The sequence below is a fragment of the Anabrus simplex genome, chromosome 14 (assembly GCF_040414725.1).
Source record: "Anabrus simplex isolate iqAnaSimp1 chromosome 14, ASM4041472v1, whole genome shotgun sequence".
NCBI classification, from domain to species: Eukaryota; Metazoa; Arthropoda; class Insecta; order Orthoptera; family Tettigoniidae; genus Anabrus; species Anabrus simplex.
In genome coordinates, this window is record NC_090278.1 from 75,207,646 (window position 1) to 75,230,221 (window position 22,576).

The window sequence follows — 22,576 nt, forward strand, 5'->3', positions numbered from 1 at the left end:
TCCAATATTTTCACTACACTGAAGTTCTTGTACAAATAATGGATAATCCACATGCGCGTCTAAAACATAAATAAATTTTCTTTTCTAAAATGTTTTTCTTTATTCCAAAATATAATTTGATATGCCACTATACAACATGTCAGGAAATAGGAAGAAGTTGACTATCAAATAAACAAGCAATAAAATCAGTAAATAAACAGCTGGCACGTATTTTCCTTTAAGAATCAATATACAAAGAACCTTGAGTCACCATGTGCGAAAAGGCCAATGACATCAAGTCACAAATAATGTTCCTGATTGTTCAGCTTAGCGCTATACGAATGAGGTCCGTGACACGACGATGACAAGACTGGAACAAAAAAAAACAAAGAAGCAATGAATTATGGCATACATTAGGTTTAATGTATATTTAATTACTTGAGTGAGTGAGCCGCTGCTACTCCTTTTATCTCATTAAATCTCGCTATGAATAGAATCCTTTCCAAACCTGTCCCACTATTCTAAGCACTAGTCATCGGATGTATATGCTGTACAAATCACCAATATAAGCATGCAACTATGCTGCAAAAAGTGGCGAAATATGCATTTAAGTATGCCCTTATTTTCATTCTATTAAACACATACGGAATGCAAATATAAACTTGGGTCTTCACTGAACAACGTGTTAAAAATGACATGTTGAAATTGACATGTATACGAACATTTGGTTCATAGTTGACCTAATTGACTTAACATGTTGGTGTGTTTTCCGGTAGGATTAGAAAAGTTAAATCAATTCGTTCGTCGTGTGGTATTGGCATGGCTTCGGCAAAGTTCGTAAAGGTAAACTGCATTAAAATCATGCCCAGACATTCTCAGAAAGTTTTGAACCAAAACCTGTCTTCTACTTTAAGCTCATTTAGAATGTAATCCACATTGTGCCTTCTACTCGCGTACTGTCGCACCCACATTCTTCACTCCTTCTTCTCAAGAAGGACCGATAACGTAGATGTTAAGCCCCTTTAAACATCAAGAAGCATCACATCATCATCATCAACAACAACATACGAGGGCGTACTATATTGTTTTACACTTTATTTTTTGTACGTCCGGGTATGGTTCACATTTCACTTTTGAAAGTGGTGACGTGTAATTTGTGTCCTGTTCCACCGTTTGGTAGCAGCACACGCACAGGGGCCAACGAATGCACTCGTCATAGCCATTTCATAACAACACTGTTAGCGTAGGAGCAGGCAACATGGAAAGCAGCTGTCAGGGACAGCTCTATACGACTTGGTTCCTATGGAAAGAAGGCGTGGCCACTGCAGAAATTCATCGGCGCTTGGTGGTAGTCTGTGGAGAACATGCGCCGTCATGGAAAACAGTTTACAACTGGGTGGAAGGTTGGAAAACAGGGCGCACATCGGTGGACAAGGACACCATTATGGAAGGAATGTGACAGTGTCAACACCAGCCAACATTGCCCGGGTTGAACAGGCCATCCAAGGAAACAAATGCATCACATTTACGGAAATGGAGGCAGCCACGGGACTAAGCCGAAACACCCTGCATCGGATCGTGCACGGCCAATTACAGTTGGGGAAGGTGTTATACACGCGGGTGCCTAGACTCTTTTCTGCAGACGAAAAGAAGAGGCGTGTGGACGTGTGCAGAGAACTTTTGCAACGCCATGATCAAGATCCAGCCGACTACATGGCTAGGCTTTTGACTGGTGATGAGACATAGCTCTATTACCATAAGCCACAAACGAAACAACAATCGATGCAGGGGCAGTCTACCGCCAAAGGAATGTCGAACCAAGTGATTATCATGAAGAAACCTCTGCGTGGTGGCCGTGTTTCGGATTTTGCAGAACTGGACACAGCTGTCAAGGCATGGGTACATAGCAGGATGATCTGGAGAGACTGACACATCGATGGCAAAATTGCATACAGTTACAAGGAGATTATGTTGAGAAGGTGGACATAACAACTGATGTGTAATGTACTTCATTTGGGTAGAAAAATAAAGTGTAAAACAATACAGTACGCCCTTCGTACTTCTCAGAATTCTGTAAGAAGCAACAGTGGCTATAACAAAGGCCAAATCTTCATCTGAGTCCATTGTCCTTGTTTGAAAATCCAAGACACCACCTGAATGTATTATCACAAACTGATATGGAGAACAAGCTGTGTATAAATGTTTATAAGTGCGGTCACAATGCCAAACGAAACAGTATTTAACATTTAACAGTTTAATATATTGGTGGTGTCACTAGATAACTTTTAACAGTTTTAAGATGTTGTTGTTAAATGTTAATCAGTGGAGACCGGCTTTAACATTCGTTTATTAAACTCACGCGATTCACCCACACCAATACATAAAACCTGAATGAAAAACAAAAGGTCACACTACTTAAAGCGGCTTTTCCGCGAGTACAAACAGTCCGTGCATAGTTTGTGAGATGTATAAATCTATCAGTGTTCACTGTTAAAATAATAGGCAAATGTCTGATAGATGTTAATTTAATTTAATGTTAATTTACACACATGATGAATCAAAAGGTAATGTTGTAAGAAAACCGTACAAAAACCCAGAAACGTAAAGAAACACACTTAAATACACATTCCTGTTTCATTTCACACTGCACATCCTGCTTTTCCTGTCCATAATTTTCTGTTCAGTACACCACAACAGTCTTCTTCAAGTTTTCTGGTTTAAATCTGTAGCGTTTTTCTGTTAAAAATAGCTACAGTGCGGAGAATGATCCCTCTACATTTACGGATGTGACAGGGCAGTACTTGAATTCGGGAGCGAGTTAGCTGTTAAACCCACAATATTAGTACCAGCCAAATACAGTATTTGTTTATGCTACCATGATGTCGTAGCCCGGATTTCCCCTTAAGGACATCACGATATTTTGTTTGCGCTCGCATTCCGAGGATTCCTGGGATACCTTTCAGTTCTCACTTCACGTTCTCCATAATGTCCAGTGAATTACCAAGACGCAATCCGCGTGTAGTTTCTTGATTGATTCTAGTTTTTTACTCGAGTCAGAAGCATACAATATAATATTTCTTTTGGTTTTTACATTACAATTTAGTAACAATGGAACAGAAGGAATTTATACATATACAGTAGAACCTCGATAATTCGAAATCGGTTAATTCAAAATCCCGCCTAATTCGAAGAAGCTCTCGTTCCCGGAAACATGAGATACAGTTTTGCATGTTATTTCAATTGTTTAATTCGAAATACGGATAATTCGTAATTCGTAGTACAATGTCGGCCCCATTACCGAAATTCAGACTTTTAATTCGAAACTGCCTTTACATTTTAAAACAATAGTACGTTACAGAGTAATTTCAACTCGAAATTGATCCGTTGCGCGTCATAATAGAACGCGCGTTCCGGAACGTGGAGGGGTAGCTTTCCGCATTTACACTCACTTCGGTGGGTCTACAGTGCGCTTCATGATTGCTAAGTTGAATGAAATCGGAATTCTTTTGTATTCAACCTTTTAAGGAACGCCGTAATATCACGCAACAGGCAGTGTGCGGGAAAACAGAATCCGCGAACACTGGCGATACCAACAGTTGACGAAAAAACGTGGCTCATATAATAAATTCGTACGCACCGAACAATATTTTCATTGCCGGTGAAACTGCCTTGCTTTATTTTAATGCGAGCCCAAACGGTCTTATGGTTTTAAAGGAGAAATTGCCAGCCGGGAAATCGTACAAGGGTGAGGGATGGGGGTCATAGTAGTGCACATGGATGCGAGATACTTTATCGCCTCGCCATAGGAGAATTCGATAAGCTACAATGTTTTAAGGGCGTCGGGCACTTTCCATGCCAGTACATAGCATCTAAAAATGCAAAGAGTACAGAAATCCAAAAAATAATGCATTTGCACAGGGGAACCGGCATAATTTATCCTCGTCTTTGAATTGTGCGATTTTTTTCTTTCGTTGCGTGAGGTTATGTTTGTCAGTGATTTATCCAAGTGCATTATTTGAACATTGTAAATGCACCTTGTTGGATACGTTTCGGAAATCGTTTTTTCCATGGCATTTGAAAGGTTTAAACTGTGAATCGAGGTGACTGCATGTATTAATGGGTCTTCGAATACTTTGTGACGCGGCAAGTGTTTATATTTCTCAAATACGAGAGAAGTGCCATGGCGGGAAATCGTCCGGGGATAGTCATAGGAAAGTTCGATTTTAAGAGCATCGGTTACTTTCTGTGTAAATACAAGGCATCTAAAATGCATACAGTATAGTAATCCAATTAATAAAGCACTTGCACATGGGAGCCAGCATAAATTTCTCATCGTCTTTGAATCGTTTTTTCTTTTCTTTCTTTCGATGCGTGAGGTTATGTTTACCAGTGAGATATCCGAGTGCATTATTTGAATACTGTAATTGCACCTTCTTGGATACATTTAGGAAATAGTTCTTTTTTCATGGCATTTGAAAGGTATAAACTGTGAATCAAGGTTAACTGCATGCTTTAACGGGCCTTAGAATATTTTGTAACGCGGCAAGGGTTGGTACTTCTGAATTGCGAATTAGCGGTTAATTCGAAATCACGTAATTCGAAGTCCAATTTTTGAGTCCCAACGACTTCGAATTAACGAGGTTTTACTGTATATACAAAAATGGTATTAAATAGTCTTTGACCAGAAACGAGCAACTGTGATTGCATTTCCTTGTGCCTTGAGCAAATTCTCCTCACTGCAAGAATCAGGGCAACACGAGCACTGACACAGATGCTTGGTAGTCTGCACCTCTCCGCATTCACATAGTGGAGATACATCCAAAAAATCCCCATTTCCTAACCTGTTCAGTGATCTCCATGTGATCCAGTCCAAGTTTTGTCCGGTTGGTAAGTATTCAGCTGGTTTTGTCCATGTTTGAAGATGACTTGTTCTGGCTGCCCACAATTTTTCTCTGGATTTATTCTGGTATTATTTGGAAGTGTGTCTTGATAAGTGCCACTCCACTTTCAATCGTTTCATTGCCGAAAGAGTTCAGGGCGTTCATTACTGAACATTTTCTTGAAGACAGCTTGTAAAACACGTTACGCATGCATAATAAAGGTCGAAAACATGCACAATAAATCCGAAATCTGAAATGTATGCTCTAATCCCAAAATACACGGTGTATCAGAACTCTACCGACAAAAAACATCAGGGACGCTCTTCGTGTCGTGTTAAGAATGATGGTGCAATCGGACTGGTGGAGGAAATGTTACATTTTTACTACCGGGTGCACGATTCAAATTGACGATCTCCCCGTATTTGCTATGCCATGCTGGTGATTGGTGGTGATTTTTGTTTTAAGAGGAAGTACAACGAGGTAATCATCCTCTCTGAACAAATTAGTGGAAAAGAAATTTAAAATATAAAATAAAATTATTTATTCAACGTAGGAATTTGAAACGCAGTACAAAATAAAACCAAAAAAATATAGAATTAGGCCGAAAAGATTACTAGCGTATCAAAAGTGAACGTACGTTCCCTGAGTAACAGTACACTTGTAATTTATATACCCTTGATAAGTCCATTCCTAAATTTAGGAATGAACTCGATGGATGAAGCTGTACGCATAAACCGGCTTCGGTGGTGGGGTCATGTGAAGCGAATGGAGGAGGATAGGTTACCTAGGAGAATAATGGACTCTGTTATGGAGGGTAAGAGAAGTAGAGGGAGACCAATACGACGATGGTTAGACTCGGTTTCTAACGATTTAAAGATAAGAGGTATAGAACTAAATGAGGCCACAACACTAGTTGCAAATCGAGGATTGTGGAGACGTTTAGTAAATTCTCAGAGGCTTGCAGACTGAACGCTGAAAGGCATAACAGTCTATAATGATAATGTATGTATATGTATGTTGATAAGTCCACTGTCGCACATAAAGCGGATGACGAGATCAGCAGTAGTCGCGTCATCGGCTAGTATGCGTTCGAGTGTTTCCTCCAGGCCGATGCTCCGTCTTAGGCCAGTGAGATCGGCGCACTCTGTGAGGATGTGGGCCACAGTGAAGTCGGCACCACAACAATACACTGGGGGGTCTTCCCTCTTCAGGAGATAAGAGTGCGTGGATCGTAAATGACCTATCCTCAGCTTGCACAGTACTATGGCCTCTCTCCGTGAAGGTCGGAAAGAGAACCGCCACACGGTAGTTGTCTTCTTAATTGCTCTCAGCTTGTTGGGATTTCGGATATCTAGCCACTCCGATTCCCAGAACGCCAAGATGGTTCGATGTAGCTGAGAACAAATATCCTTAGCAGGTACATTGACTGGTCTTGGAGGTAGAAGTACGATCGCAAGCCGTACCGTGCTTCAGGGAATAGAAGGGGAGGGAGGGGCAGTGGGGTGTATGATAGAGACAGAGGTAATGTTCCGCACGTATGCACAAGTTTCCTCGTTAGACACCCACAGGATTGTCCTTCTCTCTTACAGGCATTACACAAAGTTCGTTTATTAAACTGCCGTAACTGGACACACAGTTCAAGAACACACTTGTCAGTGAAGGAATGCACCAGATCGTTTCTCCTCTCATCTGCTCGTCGCAGTAACGTTCTTCATTATTTAACATGCTCGAAGATACAAAGCTGCTGCCCCACTACTGTGTATTCCTTCACTCACAACATTGTAAATGGAATGAAATAATGAACAAAGAAAACAACATGCCCAATGGTTTGATGAGAGTAGATGTTCAAGATGCCCTCCTCCTACTTCGATGCACAGTTCACAACGGTGTAGTAATGACCTTTGGACTTTGAGGGTGTGTGGTGTAGCACGAACGATCTGGAAAGCTTCCTGTATTCTTGTTACAAGTTCATCTCCCCTTTCTACGGGGTTCGCATAGCAGTCAATTTGTGCAGAACAAAATGTGCATTGCCTACTGGGGCTGGGAAGTGGCTATGCGAAACGAACGAGAAACGTGAATTCGCACCGAGCATTACCTTAATCAATCAATCTGTTCTGATCTGCATGATCTCCAAACGAAACTTTCACCCCATCAACGCAATAATTAAAACAGATAGGACTTTTTTCTATTTGTGAAACTCACAACCTGACTTTTAACCCCGTTTATCATCATACTATTGCCTGCTGTCCATCTCACAACATTATCGAGGTCATTTTGCAGTTGCTCACTATCTTGTAATTTATTACTCTGTACAGAATAACATGATTCGCAAAAAGCCTATCTCTGATTCCACTTCTTTACTCATATCATTTATGTATGTATATATAAGTAAACATAAAGGTCCGATAATACTGCCTTGAGGAATTCCCCTCTTAATTATTACAGGGTCAGATAAAGCTTCGTCTACTCTAATTCTCTGAGATCTATTTTCTAGAAATATAGCAACCCATTCAGTCACTATTTTGTCAAGTCCAATTGCACTCATTTTTGCCAGTAGTCTTTCATGATCCAAATTTTTATCAAATGCTTTAGACAGGTCAATCGCGATACAGTCCATTTGACCTCCTGAATCCAAGATATCTGCTATATCTTGAGGTAATCCTACAAGTTGAGCTTCAATGGAATAACCTCTCCTAAACCCGAACTGCCTTCTATCGAACCAGTTATTAATTTTGCAAACATGTCTAATAATCAGAAAGAATGCCTTCCCAAAGCTTACATGCAACGCATGTTCCACAGACTGGCCTGTAATTTTCAGCTTTATGTCTATCACCCTTTCCTTTATACACAGGGGCTACTATAACAACTCCCCATTCATTTGCTATAGCACCTTCATCCAAACAATAATCAAATAAATACTTATGGTAATATATCCCAACCCATTATCTTTAGTATATCCCCAGAAATGTTATCAATTCCAGCCGCTTTTCTAGTTTTCAACTTTTGTATCTTATTGTAAATGTCGTTGTTATCAAATGTAAATCATGTCTCATATGTAAACCTCTGTCTCCCACTTCCCACCCCCACCCCCCTCCGCAAAGACACAGGCAGCGACTGGCTCTCTGGCACATCAAACACGGTAAGTTCTTGAATCTGAATTGCGCGCAGGGAAGTAAAAACTAACCTCATTTTCTCCGCCAATCCGATTGCACGATCGTTCATTTGAATCCAAATCCCATGTCTACTGAGCACAACAGTTCTCAATACTCACCACACTAAGTATCTGAGATAGACAGCGGCCCCACAACATAGCCTCGCTGTCCCGAAGTTCAGGATCTGCTTGCTGTTCCAGTTCCCACCAATCCCTACAGTCTCGAAATCCAAATAAGGCGTCCGTCTGAACAATCGGGTCTGGTATTTCGTTGATCAGTTCCTCCACAGCGTCTTGCCCATCATGCGTCACCTGAAGCACAAAGTACCACATTTAGGTCCAGTAATTCTCCAGAATGGAGTGAGGCAAGGCTGCAGTTCTCCTCCCTCCTCCTTCTCAGTGTTTATATAGAACCGGCAGCAAAGAGGAATATGGAAAGGGAATCACAGTCCAAGGAGAGTAAATCAGAAACCTGAAATTTTCCGATGATGTTATTTTATCTGAGACTGCGAAAGATCTAGAGAAATTGCTGAATGGTATGGACATAGTCTTGGATAAGATGAAAATAAATAAATCCAAAGTAAAAGTAATGGAGTGCAGTCGAACGAAGTTAGGTGACGCAGATAATAATAGTTTAGGAAATGAAGTATTAAAGGAAGTAGATGAATATTGTTAATTGATTGGTAAAATAACTAACGATGGCAGACGTAAGGAGGATATGAAATGCAGACTAGCACAAGGAAAGAAGGCCTTTCTTAAGGAAAGATATTTGCTCACTTCCAACATTGATATAGGAATTAGACAGATGGTTTGAAGACTTTCGTCTGAAGCGTGGCATTGTATAGAAGTGGACGATAACTAGCTCAGAAAGAAAGAGAATATAAGCTTTTGAAATGTAGTGTTACAGAAAAATACTGACGATGAGATGGACAGATCCAATCACGAATGAAGAGTTACAGAATCGAATTGGTGAGAGGAGAAAGATTGGGCAACATGTGACGAGAAGGAGAGATGAAATAAAGAAATGAAATGACGTATGGTTTTTAGTGCCGGGAGTATCCGAGGATATGTTCGGCTCGCCAGGTGCATGTTTTCTGATCTGACGCCCGTAGGCGATCTGCAAGTCTTGATGAGGATGAATATGACAAACAGATTAGAACAGATTTAAGATGTTGTAGTAGTTACATAGAAATGAAAATGTTAGCACAGAGCTGCATCAAACCAGTCTATGGCCTGATGACTCAAACATCAACAACAACCATGAATCAAATAATTTTAATTGTACAGATAGCCATGAGTCTAGCAATTTTATTTATACAGATAACCATGAGTCAAGCATTTTTTAAATACAGATAACCATGAGTCAAGCAATTTTTTTAATACAGATAACCATGAGTCAAGCAATTTTATTTATACAGATAACCATGAGCCAAGCAATTTTATTTATACAGATAATCATGAGTTAAATACTCACCATATTACCCAGCATGCACTCGAAGTCAAGCCCCCCTTCCTCAATAAGACAGTGTTTCATATAGTCTGAGAGTTTGTGTCGTAAACTGGAACCTTTGATACATATGCCGATGACCTGAAAACCAAGAAAAATGTCGTTAAAAAGTTTTTAAAAAAACGTTGAACGGATTCCAGAGCTTCAGCCCATTAACAGGAAGTTGTATTAAAACAATGGGTGGACTTAATTAGTGCGTCTTAACAGTGCTTGATATTCTCAGAGGGCGATCGCGGAATCTTCCAGAGAATAAGACGAAATATGGGTTGTAATTACAAGCCCACCATGTGATCATGATCGTTAAGGCGTTCTAAACGTCATGACTTACAAAATCACAGGAAATCACCCAACATTCATAAATTATTTAAATATACTGAAGGAACGTGGTGTTAGTAGTTTACGCCAAAGACTAAATTACAAAGATTTTACTTTCCTGTAGAAAAAATAAAATGAAATTGATGACTCAACTATGTTGCAGTCAGTCTCTTTCTGTGCACCACAAAAACTAAGTCGTCCTAAAATAATCTTCTTTGTTTCAAAGACTAAGAGTGAAATTCATAAGAACTCCCCAATAAACAGAGCAATGAGACTTTACAATAATATTCAACCCTATGTTGATATTTTTAGTATGACGGAAGCTACATTCACTTCATCATGTAACAGTGCACTTCAGAGAATGTAATAGATATGAAGAAATGTAAAAAGAAAAAAGAAAAATTAGTATAAACGTTGTAAAACATATTATTCAATTTATTAGATCCCAAGTGAAATATCCTCTTGTAACTGTATAAAGAGTCCACTTCTATGGTGTAGTGGTTAGTGTGATTAGCTGCCACCCGCGGAGTCCCGGGTTTGACTCCCGACTACTTTCAAGTCTTTTTTGGAGACGGCGAGGTGCCGGAGAATTTCTTTTTCTTCTGTTCGATTTTGGCCGCTATGGACCACGGAGTAAAAACTACGGTATCTTGCATCATCCCTTCCCTCCATTGGCTTTGATCTTCTACCAACATAGCTTCATTCGTTTGTTTATCTGCTTCCTTCTTTCTTCTGAAAAAATCACTTTTGAAGATTTCTTTTCTCCTTCTTCTCGGAAGCGTCTGAAGTCTGAAACTAACTGTCGAAAGTGGTTCTTTTTGTGGATGTCTTCATGACTAATGCCCATTCTCACCATATCAGCATGTATCTTCCTAAACCACCTGGGAACGGTCTTTTTCCCTTCCAAATATATAACGAGTTTTCGAGTCAGCCTTTCTTGATTCATACGTAGGAGATGTCTATAAAATTGTATTCATGTCTTCTTCATCGACTCTATGATTCCCTCAGTCTCTTTGTATGCGTAAGTCTTTGTTAGATCTTAATCTTCGTTTTTTTACCAACATACATAGGTCCCAGAATCTTCTTCCTTCTCCAGTTGTTCCAGCAATCCTCTGCTTGTTAAATCCAACGTCTCAGCAGCATATAGTCCTTCTGGTTTGATCCTAGTGTTATAGTGCCTTAGTTTTGTTTTCAGACTTAATGATTTCTTGTTGTACACATCTTTCGTCAACAGGTACGCTAATTCCATCTTTCTGATTCTTACCTTGATTGCCTCCTATTCTAAGCCATTAGACTGGATCATCTCACCAAGATATTTGAAGCTCTTGACTTTTTCTACCTTTATTATAATTATTATTATTATTTATTATTATTTATTATTATCAAAAATACATCGCAAATGGGAAATATACCGGTGACAATGGTCACTTACAGTAGTGTAATAATAAAGTAAAGTTAACATAATTACCCAACAGCAACAACAACAACAACAAATAACAAGAGTACAACAAGCAATTCTATGGAAAGAAAATATTACAATAAATACTACTAGTTCTCCCACAGCAGTTCTTTTACGTGCCAGTAAATCTACCGACACGAGGTTGGCGTATTTTAGTACCTTCAAATACCACTGGACTGAGCTAAGATCGAAGCTGCCATGTTGGGGTCAGAAGGCCAGCGCCTCAAGTGTCTGAGCCACTCAATCCGGCAAAACATACAGAAAATAGAAGATTTGTCCATTTATAAAACAGTCAACGGGATAAGAGTAGAGTTTGATTTTCTGGAATAAAACGTTGCAAAGAAGCAAAAACATGAGGTGGGAGAGAGTGCTAAAAGGTGCAACCAGAACACAGTTCAGATTGTTTATCCCGTGTTTTCCTTGTATTGCAAGTCAATTTGAATATTTTAATAATAAAAAATTATTAGTTCGCCTCTGTGCTGTAGTGGTTAGTGTGATTAGCTGCCACCCGGGTTCGATTTCCGGTTCTGCCACGAAATTTGAAAAGTGGTACGGGGGCTGCAATGGGGTCCACTCAGCCTCGGTAGGTCAACTGAGTGGAAGGGGGGTTCGATTCCCACCTCAGCCATCCTCGAAGTGGTTTTCCGTGGTTTCCCAATTCTCCTCCAGGCAAATGTTGGGATGGTACCTAACTTAAGGCCACGACCGCTTCCTTCCCTCTTCCTTGTCTATCCCTTCCAATCTTTCCATCTCCCACCCACCCCCACAAGGCCCCTGTTCAGCATAGCAGGTGAGACCGCCTGGGCGAGGTACTGGTCCTCCTCCACCGTTGTATCCCCTGACCGAAAGTCTCGTGCTCGAGGACACTGCCCTTAAGGCGGTAGAGGGTAGAGGTGGGATCCCTCGCTGAGTCGAGAGAAAAAGCAACCCTGGAGGGTAAACAGATCAAGAAAGAATGAAAGAAAGAACTTATGGATGAACCTACTCCTTTACTTGTTATTTTCCACAACAGAGGGAGATATCTGAATCCCTGAATAAATACAAATTAAAAATGCGTTTGACTCCGTGGTCATGACTGCAATGCGAGAGAAATATCATATTTCACTATCCACGCGGAGACTACAATAGACCGACTGACCATTTGGCCTACCGGTCGGCTGTTATCCCCACCCACACAGACGTCCGTTCCACCTGTCAGGCACCACGTCCTGCAGCTAGAGCTGACGGAATTCTCACAGTCTACATCTCCAATCACGAGGCAAACGCAACCGTAAACTTAACGACGTAACGTAACCATAAAATTAACGTAAAATTTGTGGTTTCCACAACAGAGGGACGTAACATGAGCGTAAAGCAGCCAATCAAAACATTGCCGTGTTATTACCAGGAAAGTCGGGTTTTAAGTTATCTCGCAGTTATATTTTTAATACCACGATGGAATCAAACAACGTGTTAGCGGAATTTATGTTACTTCAAACATCCCTTGCTTTGCTCCTTGGAGCTTTGTACCTGAAAAGGTGGAATAAACAACGACGCAGAAAATGGGCTCATCTCTTGCTCAAACAAAGTTATCTCAAGGCGATTTCGGTAGTCCACTAAAATAAATGACCCTCATATGGTACAGAAGACAAAAAGAGACAGGATAAGGAATGAAAGGAAAAGGGGGGAAGCTGGTGTGTACCCATCCCTGAATGAAAAAGTAACAAGGGCCCGTTTGAAATGGTTTGGCCATGTCAAACGAATGGACGATAGAAGGAAAGCAAAACAATGACTACACACAGTCGTGGCCAGAAAACGACCGGTAGGAAGACCTAGGAAGAGATGGCTGGACCAAGTGAAAGAGGACATAGGAACAAGAGGAGTCAGCTGGGATGTCGTCTTGAGAGAAGAGTGGTACATGGACAGACAGAAGTGGAGAGAGCTCGTAAACCACACCCGGGCAACTGGAGTGGAAAACTGATGATGAGGATGAGTTTGTTTTGTCCATGCGGATGAAACCTGAACTGTTTGACAATATCTTACGATTCGTGTGCCCATTTCTATAACATCTATGCGCCTAGCTATCACACTCTGCTCTGATGTTTTTGTACGATATCGTGTACGTAAACTAGTAGTCTGTCATAATGTAATGAAATATAGAGGGACATTATTTTATCTATGACGGGAATTATCACTCGCCCAGTCGCCAGCGCTGCGAGTTTGTCTCCCGCCATTTACCGTCAAATTTATTTCCACGCATTCTCTTTCAATACAGCGTCTTTGTAGTTCTTTCTTCTTTTATCACACACATAAACAAGGATTGTTTTGAAAGATAGTTACAAGCGTTTTCTCGAAATAAGTCAATATATAACGCACAGAAAACAATGTTTACGTCTGTTCTGATTAGCAGTAAAGTTAAATTAACCTTAAGAGCTTGGAGTTTGCAATCCTTTAATTTTACATACTCGCAGTTAAATTTATGTCGGCCCGTTGTGAATGGTCCCATGAGATAACATGGCCGCAAACTTCTAAGTTAACATTAATTTTAAGTTAACTTTACGTTACGTTTGCATTGTGAATAGGGCTTAACAGTCCAAACAACTAGCCGGCCGGCTACACTATACGCGTTAGTTTCGCCCGTCCGTCTTCAACTGTTCAGGCTGATCGGAAGGCGAAATTGTACGTCTATGAGAAAAGAAAGGCGAATGGACTTCAGTTTTCGTCATTAGGGTGAGTGCTATTATAATTTTTTGTTACGTTTGTAGTAGTACAGAGGTTTAAAATGTCACAAGTCGCCACTGAAGCCATGAATATTTCTCGTCATATTGGGAGGCACGATAACCTGATACTCCACTATCGCAGTTAAATACTTCTCCAACAGTCCTAGACGGGACATAATATCCTCCTAGCCTTGTAGGCGCTTTCAATCATCACTCTTTACTTCTAAAACTAAACTCTGAATGTTACTCACCATGTTAGGAGGCACGATAACCTGATACTCCACTACCACAATCACTTCTCCAACAGTCCTAGATGGGACACATTCTCCTCCTAGCCTTGTAGGCGCTTTCAATCATCACTCCTTACTTCTAAAACTAAACTCTAACAGGGAAGAGAACACATAAGAGAAACCTAAGATATATTTTAATGTCGTGTATGAATTAAGATTAAAACTAAACATCTAAAATATATCTATGAGATTATGACATTACCTAATACTTAATTTGGTGAAATTTCACTTACATAGCTTAATAAGTGGAAAGGTAGGTGTATTTAGGGAATAGTATAATAAACGTCGTTGATAGCTGCACACTGTCCCTGGACAACTGAAGATCGCGCCATATCCCTTCTGTGCTTCTTATTTTCGGCCATACCTAACCTTACTTCAAAATTTCTAAGGGATTTAAAAGAAATAAATGCTACACTTCTACAACAAAATAAACCGCCCTAACACATTCCCAGGCCACTTTCATTTCACTAAATCAGTTTTTGCACACACGACCGTACTTTTAAGAGTACTATACACCTTCAAAGTGAAAACTTTCTGGTATTATGAACCGCAAGCTACACTACCATGAGCATGTCCGACCATACAACGATAACCTGATATTCCACTACCGCAGGTAAATACTTCTCCAACTGTTCTAGACGGGACATTCTCCTCTGCTAGCCTTGTAGGCGATTTCCATCAACACTCCTTACATTTAAAACTACACAAGGTCGTTCGGGATTTCTGGCTCCGAGTTTGAAGGCCGCTGGTGGCGCTGTTATCAACTTGAGCACGTCAACACGGGGAGTGGTGATTCACGTCAGTTAGTGCTGGGGACGGAGCGGAGCGGAGCAGTTATCGTGACGTCATCACCCGGTAGTACCGAGTGAACTACCGAGGGAATGTCCTGACGCGGGACGTTTAAACACGTTATAGGTATGGCAGTGCGAAGGTATTGCATCCTCCTATTAATAACCTTCTCTCACAACGTAACAACTGTAAATAACTGCATATATATTCACTATAATTGTTATATACGTAACTGCTAGGGAGTAGGAGGTAGTATGTGGAATAAATGTTAGTAACTCATATAGTTAACTCATTCGAATAGTGAAAAAAAGTATGGCGCATACCTAACGAAATGGTTTGTATACAAGGGGATTGGAAGTTAACAGAAAAGTAATGTATTAACAATTATTTCGTAAGTTCATGTGATACGGTACACTGTTAATGAGAAGAATAACCTGAATATAAAGAATCTTATCAGAATATAATGAAAAACACTGACATAATTTCATCTACAGGATGACAAAAGTAATTACGTAAATGAACGTTGACTGGAATGTCCTTCTTTACAAATGTGATTACAAAACATATCTGACAACATACTACTACACGTCCCAATGCCAAACAGCTCTCAGTAGCATGCTTCTATAAATACAGTTATTATATTATATTATATTATATTATATTATATTATATTATATTATATTATATTATATTATATTATATTATATTATATTATATTATATTATATTATATTATGTTTGATGTGCCACCACCCGTCGCGTATGTGCGGCCACAAAATTTGCATTTTGCGTGTTTCCTATTATCAGTGATGTCAAAAACCTGCCAGGCACCCGACGGTTTTCGTGGCATTTGTGGAACAACGTTCGGTAAAAATTTCTTTAAATTCCTTTAAATGTTCTAAAAATATAACTACTATCTACGAATATGCTTAAATATCATACTAACACCACAAATATAATCTAACAGACTTTACATTATCTACAAAACATAACAAGCGTAGGAAATATATACGTACATTCGAAACACACAGATTGAATACAGGTACTTTCGTACGTGTGTTGTGCGCTACACTGTGCTCAGGTCCTCCGCGAGTACTCGCAGTTGTAAGCGGAGGGGATCGGTGGTGCGCTCTACCGCTACAACCGGATTACTCATCGGTATTACTCGCTCCGTCCCCACCTCTAACGTCAGTACTGAGAACGTGTGTGTAGAGTTTCGTGACGTTAACGATGCCGAAGCGGATTCACCCGTACTGGGAGGGCTACATAACAGCCCTTCCGATGCTTAACATAGCTATTCGACAATCAAAGGAATGTGGAAGATATCAAAGAACGGGATGAGTACTGAATTGAATAAAACAGGCAAAGGCCGACTGGGCTTATTCCCAAAGGGGGGGAAAACAGGCATTTCTACGACCAGCCACCAACCGTACACCAGAAGTGTTTTAGGTGGTAACCCTGCCCCGCAAAAGACTATCGCACGTAAGTTGGGGATGTCTGTTTCAACAGTTAACGCCATAATCAAAAAGTACCTGCGATTAGAAAAGCGGCATAAGCGCCGAGGTCCAGTGTTGCCAACTTAGCGGATTTTCCGCTAAATTTGGCGGAATTAGAAGACTGTCGGCGGAGAAATATATCATTTAGCGGACAGCGGATTTTTTGGCGGAATTCGAGATTTATTATAGCGGAATTTAGTGTTATATCCATTTTACGTTCTTTTTTCTTAATTTGTATTCCAGTCTGTCTCCGAACTATTCCGTATTTCTTGTCAGGAGCTAGCAGTCATATGAGGAAAACATGTTATTTGGATTTGAAGTTATGAGATCATGGTATCATAAATTTGTAATGCGTGGGGAAAGGGTACTTATCTCTTAGCTGACGAATTACGACAGATAAGGAAACTGTGAGAGAGTAGCGTTTATATTTATGCTATGAAGGAAGAGCGTTTAATGAACTGGCCTGTTTTGTGTGTGGCCCTTGAGGTAGGGGATTCATCTATAGTAGTTTGCACCCGGCAGTAAAACGCCTACAAGTTTTAGCTCACAGGCAGAGGGTTAATCCCAGTGAAACTCACAGATCAGGTGAGTGCAGACATTTACTTTTAAAATTATTATTATTATTATTATTATTATTATTATTATTATTATTATTATTATTATTATTATTATTATTATTATTATTATTATTATTATTATTATTATTGCTCATTATTTGAGATCGGATTTCTTGGCGGAATTTTAGCGGATTTTTTGTATCATTTAGTGGATCTTGAAAATATTAGTTGGCAACACTGCCGAGGTAACAAGCTGTTGCCTCGTCACATTTCGGAACGTCGCATTAACGCAAGAAAGCTGTATGAGGGCGATCTGACAGGAGACAGATGGAAAAATATGGTGACATTAGACAAAGTATATATGTACCCTAGTGACTGTAACAAATCCCGCTCAATTTACTACCGCCCTAGAGACAAAAAAGAAAAAAAATGATCAAACATTGTATAAAGAATGCCAGGAAACTTTTCCAAGGAGTTTCATGATCATCGCTGGATAGTGCTACAGTGGCAAGTTAACCATTCTCCGTGTCGCTAGTAATGTGAAGGTGAACTCTACATACCTGTTTTAACACAGATATCCCAGCACTTCCGCCTGTTGCCATTTCTTGATGGAAGTCCCAGTCTCATCCATGGCTGTGACAATATGGAAGCTGCTGGGGTATGGGTGGTGCTGAGTAATGACATTTGGGGCACAACTAGTGTCCGAGTGTTAGGAAAGGTGTTGCTCATAGGATCGGTCGTGCTGCAGTGGTACCTTCTGGTCCAGTGAGGAAAGCAATGGCAAACAACCTCACTCCTCATCTTGCCTAGTACGCCTCATTTGGGCTCTGCCATTGGTTTTTGCGGTTTCCCTACAGCTGCATAGCCTTTGGTGGTGCTATTTGAGGATCCAACCAGCCTCTGGGCTGATGACCTAACAGACAGACAGATCCCAGCACTGTATGGGAGGGCGAAAAAAAGCATGTACGGGTACATTCGATAAAGAATACAGCCAGACCTCTAGTTCGATTCGCCTGTTCTTAGAGAGAATGGAGATGGAAACTGGAATCCGTGCAATTCCTTTCGCGTCGGGCTGAGTGGCTCACACGGTTGAGGCGCTGGCCTTCTGACTCCAACGTGGCATGTTTGATCCTGGCTCAGTCCGGTGGTATTTGAAGGTGCTTAAATACGTTGGTAAATTTACTGGCACGTAAAAGAACTCTTGCGGGACTAAATTCCGGTACGTCAGGTTTCCGAAAACCTTAAAAAGTAATTAGTGGGACGTAAAGGAAATACAATTATAATTCTGGTGAGGTGGTGGTGGTGATTATTGTTGTAAGAGAAAGTACAACTAGGCAACCATCCTCTATATAACACTAATCAGAGGGGAAAATGGAAGGGATCCGACAATTCGAAAAATGAAGATATCGGCCAAAGGAGGACAAGGGCTACGAAGGGCGTGAAAATGAAAAAGACTCCCTAGTCCTCGCAAAGCTAATAGCGCCGGGGTCGGAAAGAACAAGAGTTGACCAAAAGAGGTCGCATAGGATAGATGAAAGTTGGGAGCCTGGCACAAGTAAGTGGAAGCAATTCCAAGACTCAGCTACGGGTCCCGTGGTTTCCAACCAACGCTCCAAAGTTCAGAGTCTCTGGCGCCCCTTTCAGTCGCCTATTACGACAGGCAGGGGATACCATGGGTGTTATTCTACCGCCCCCTCCCACAGGGGAAGGCATTCCGGTGAAGGCACCCGGGGGGTCACCATGGACTTCCGTCATTTGGACTCCTAAACAAGGCCTTAGGAAATAGACGTCCACGCACTTATCAAAGGCCTATGCAAAGGGAGGAGTGGAATAAGATAGCTAGTTCTGCGCAAAATGTCTGCTGCTATCGGCATTACGTTGTCGGGATATAGCTAGAAATGTTGGCTTTCCAATTGAGCATGATCGTTGGTGGAGACATGACTTTTCATAAGCTAAACCAGCAGTTTCCCGCTGGCTCCACCCGCAATGTACAACGTATGGTGTTGTTCGTTACTATCCTCACGGCTGTATTTGCAAAGTTTCGAGTTAATGAAATAAAGCACATGACCTGCTGCGGTAATGTTGTGAGATGGACAGCAGGCAATGGTATGTTGATAAACGGGGCTAAAAGTCAGGTTGTGAGTTTCACAAATAGGAAAAGTCCTCTCAGTTTTAATTACTGCGTTGATGGGGTGAAAGTTCCTTTTGGGGATCATTGTAAGTATCTAGGTGTTAATATAAGAAAAGATCTTCATTGGGGTAATCACATAAATGGGATTGTAAATAAAGGGTACCGATCTCTACACATGGTTATGAGGGTGTTTAGGGGTTGTAGTAAGGATGTAAAGGAGAGTGCATATAAGTCTCTGGTAAGACCCCAACTAGAGTATGGTTCCAGTGTATGGGACCCTCACCAGGATTACCTGATTCAAGAAGTGGAAAAAATCCAAAGAAAAGCAGCTCGATTTGTTCTGGGTGATTTCCGACAAAAGAGTAGCGTTACAAAAATGTTGCAATGTTTGGGTTGGGAAGAATTGAGAGAAAGAAGAAGAGCTGCTCGACTAAGTGGTATGTTCCGAGCTGTCAGCGGAGAGATGGCGTGGAATGACATTAGTAGACGAATAGGTTTGAATGGCGTTTATAAAAGTAGGAAAGATCACAATATGAAGATAAAGTTGGAATTCAAGAGGACAAACTGGGGCAAATAGTCATTTATAGGAAGGGGAGTTTGGGATTGGAATAACTTACCAAGGGAGATGTTCAATAAATTTCCAATTTCTTTGAAATCATTTCGGAAAAGGCTAGGAAAGCAACAGATAGGGAATCTGCCACCTGGGCGACTGCCCTAAATGCAGATCAGTATTGATTGATTGATTGTAATATTATGTCAACAAAACACTTGAAAATACATCACACAAAGAAATTGAATTAAACGTTCCTTGAAACAACACTACGCGCCGAACTGTTAAAAAGTCCTTCAAGATCTTCGTCATGGAGACAAATGTACTCATAACGTTCCTCAGAATCTACCCATTTAAGTAGTTGTTACTTCAAAAGAAAGCGCTTGATCCACTGAGTGGTTTTAGACCAAAACGAACTGCGTACCTCAATTACAACGAAAGATATGATTGCTTCAATGAGAAAAAAATGTTGAAGAAAAGAGACGTGAAATTGAATGTGCACTCGTAACTTTCCTCAGAATCAACCGATTTGAATAGTTAAGAGCTTAAATGAAAGAGCGTGATCCACTGAGTGTTCTTAGGCAAAAACTAACTCCGTACCTCAATTAGAACCGAAGATATGATTGCTTCAAAGAGACAAAAAATGAAAAATCAAATAATTTGAGAAGGCGGAAGTTAAGGATTTATAGTACATGATGCCAAATCGGTGCATGAATACCTTTCAGTTAAAAAAAACAATGAAGGAAATCGAGCGGATAGAATGGCCGGACTGACTAATTTTAGTTTTCATTAAAAAAATGTTAATATATAGATACCCTTCAAACATTGCCCCCAGAGATCCCGAACGACCTTCTGTAAACTCTGAATGTTACTCACCATATTAGGAGGCACGATAACCTGATACTCCACTACCAGTGATAGATACTTCTGCAACAGTTCTAGACGGGACATACTCTCCTCCTAGCCTTGTAGGGGCTTTCTCTCGTCACTCCTTACATCTAAAACTATACTCTGAATGTTACTCACCATATTAGGAGGAACGATAACCTGATACTCCACTACCACAGGTAGATACTTCTCCAACAGTTCTAAACGGGACATACTCTCCTCCTGAGCTTGTAAGCGCTTTCCATCATCAGGTCTTACATCTATACAGAACAAAGAACAGGGTGTTAATTGCAAATGCCATGTGTTCTACTCTGTCGATCCCGTCAAAGTTTTAAATATGAATACTACTTAATGAAATAATGTTATTATACTAACTGGTATCCCCCCCATGGCACTACAGCCCTTGAAGGGCCTTGGCCTAACAAGCGACCGCTGCTCAGCCCGAAGGCCTGCAGATTGCGAGGTATCGTGTGGTCAGCACGACGAATCCTCTCGGCCGTTATTCTTGGCTTCCGAGACCGGAGCCGCTGTCTCACCGTCAGATAGCTCCTTGATTCTAATCACGTAGGCTAAGTGGACCTCGAACCAGCCCTCAGGTCCAGGTAAAAATCCCTGACCTGGCCGGGAATCGAACCCGGGGCCTCCGGATAAGAGGCAGGCACGCTACCCCTACACCACGGGGCCGGCTACTAACTGTTATCTCGTTGGGCAATTTAGTGAAAATGTTTAAACATACTATGAAGTGAAAAACCAATTTATGAAAACTTGCTCTTCTGTAAAGTTAGAAAACAGGCTTTTACGTGATAATTTTTCTGCGAGGTGCTCAGTTTATGATGTCGTTTTCAGTTACTCCCAGTTCCTGTAAGTCTTTCATGACTTCTGTTAGCCATGGTGTCCCTATCTTCCTACTCTTCCAGTAGTTAATAAACCGGTAGGTCATCCCTAGTTGGGCTCATCCTCGTGACATGTCCATAGAAAGTCAGACGTCTCTTTCTGGCTACGTCTGTGATTTTTTCAGTATAACTGTACAGCTCCTAGTCTGGTCACCTTCTGTACTTGGCATCTACTAGAGTAGAACGCAGCCGGGAAGGTGGTTTGAAGAGGGTTGCGCAGTAACATTCACGCGCTTGGTAGTATGACGTGTTTTCCGCTGAGCCAATAGAATAATTTCAGTAAGAGGTGCCTGTTTGTGCGGGTCACGGGTGAATGTTTCGAGTTTTTATTTGTAAATATCATAATCAACGTATTTAGGGAACTATTTGCGTGTGTACGATAGATCCAGGCAGAGCAAAAATACAAGTATTCCATCGACAGACGAGGGAAATAGTATTTAGAGTGTATTTGTATTTTGTAAGCATGCAGCAGCAGGCGTTTAGTGGCGGGGAAGGTGAGGAACACCATGTTGCCACGCTTCAAAAGAAGACAGCACTCGCGTGCGGTATCGGCCTGCGAACAGTACAGAGGGTAAAACAAGCTACGGAAATAAGAATAATGCATTGTTCAGGTCGCCAGGGAAGAACTCTAAGAGGAAGAAGCCAGTGACGGACCTCGATGATTTCAATAAAAATGTTCTGCGTACAACAAATTTGATATGTATAAAAATGGCGAATATCCTATGGCATTGAAACTGGCCCGTCCATTTATCTTCCTTAATATCTCGAAAATTTTCCTCAACACTTTCTTGGGGTTTGATGTTAAAAATTAATTTAGACTTTCAGGAAACATTTAAGTCCACAAAAAATATAGGTCATCGCTTTGAAATTCAAGATATAACTGGATGAATAAAATGTTTACACTTTCGTGCTGTTATGAGTAGCCAAATTGGCATCACCGCACCTCATACTTCTGTCTCTCTCTGCGCAACGAAACCGCCTTCCGGGCTGCGT

The 22,576-nt window shown here is 40.8% G+C and overlaps 1 protein-coding gene across 1 annotated transcript; it reads right to left on the minus strand.

Moving 5' to 3' along the window:
• Positions 1 to 301: 301 nt before the first annotated feature.
• On the minus strand, positions 302 to 14,637 carry LOC137502989 (uncharacterized). Its single transcript, XM_068230292.1, has 5 exons — positions 14,514 to 14,637; positions 14,242 to 14,372; positions 9,485 to 9,598; positions 8,131 to 8,322; positions 302 to 349 (listed from the first exon to the last, which is right to left on the minus strand). Exons 2-5 carry the CDS (start codon positions 14,242 to 14,244, stop codon positions 302 to 304), a joined length of 357 nt encoding a protein of 118 aa, XP_068086393.1. The 5' UTR covers positions 14,245 to 14,372; positions 14,514 to 14,637.
• Positions 14,638 to 22,576: the final 7,939 nt, after the last annotated feature.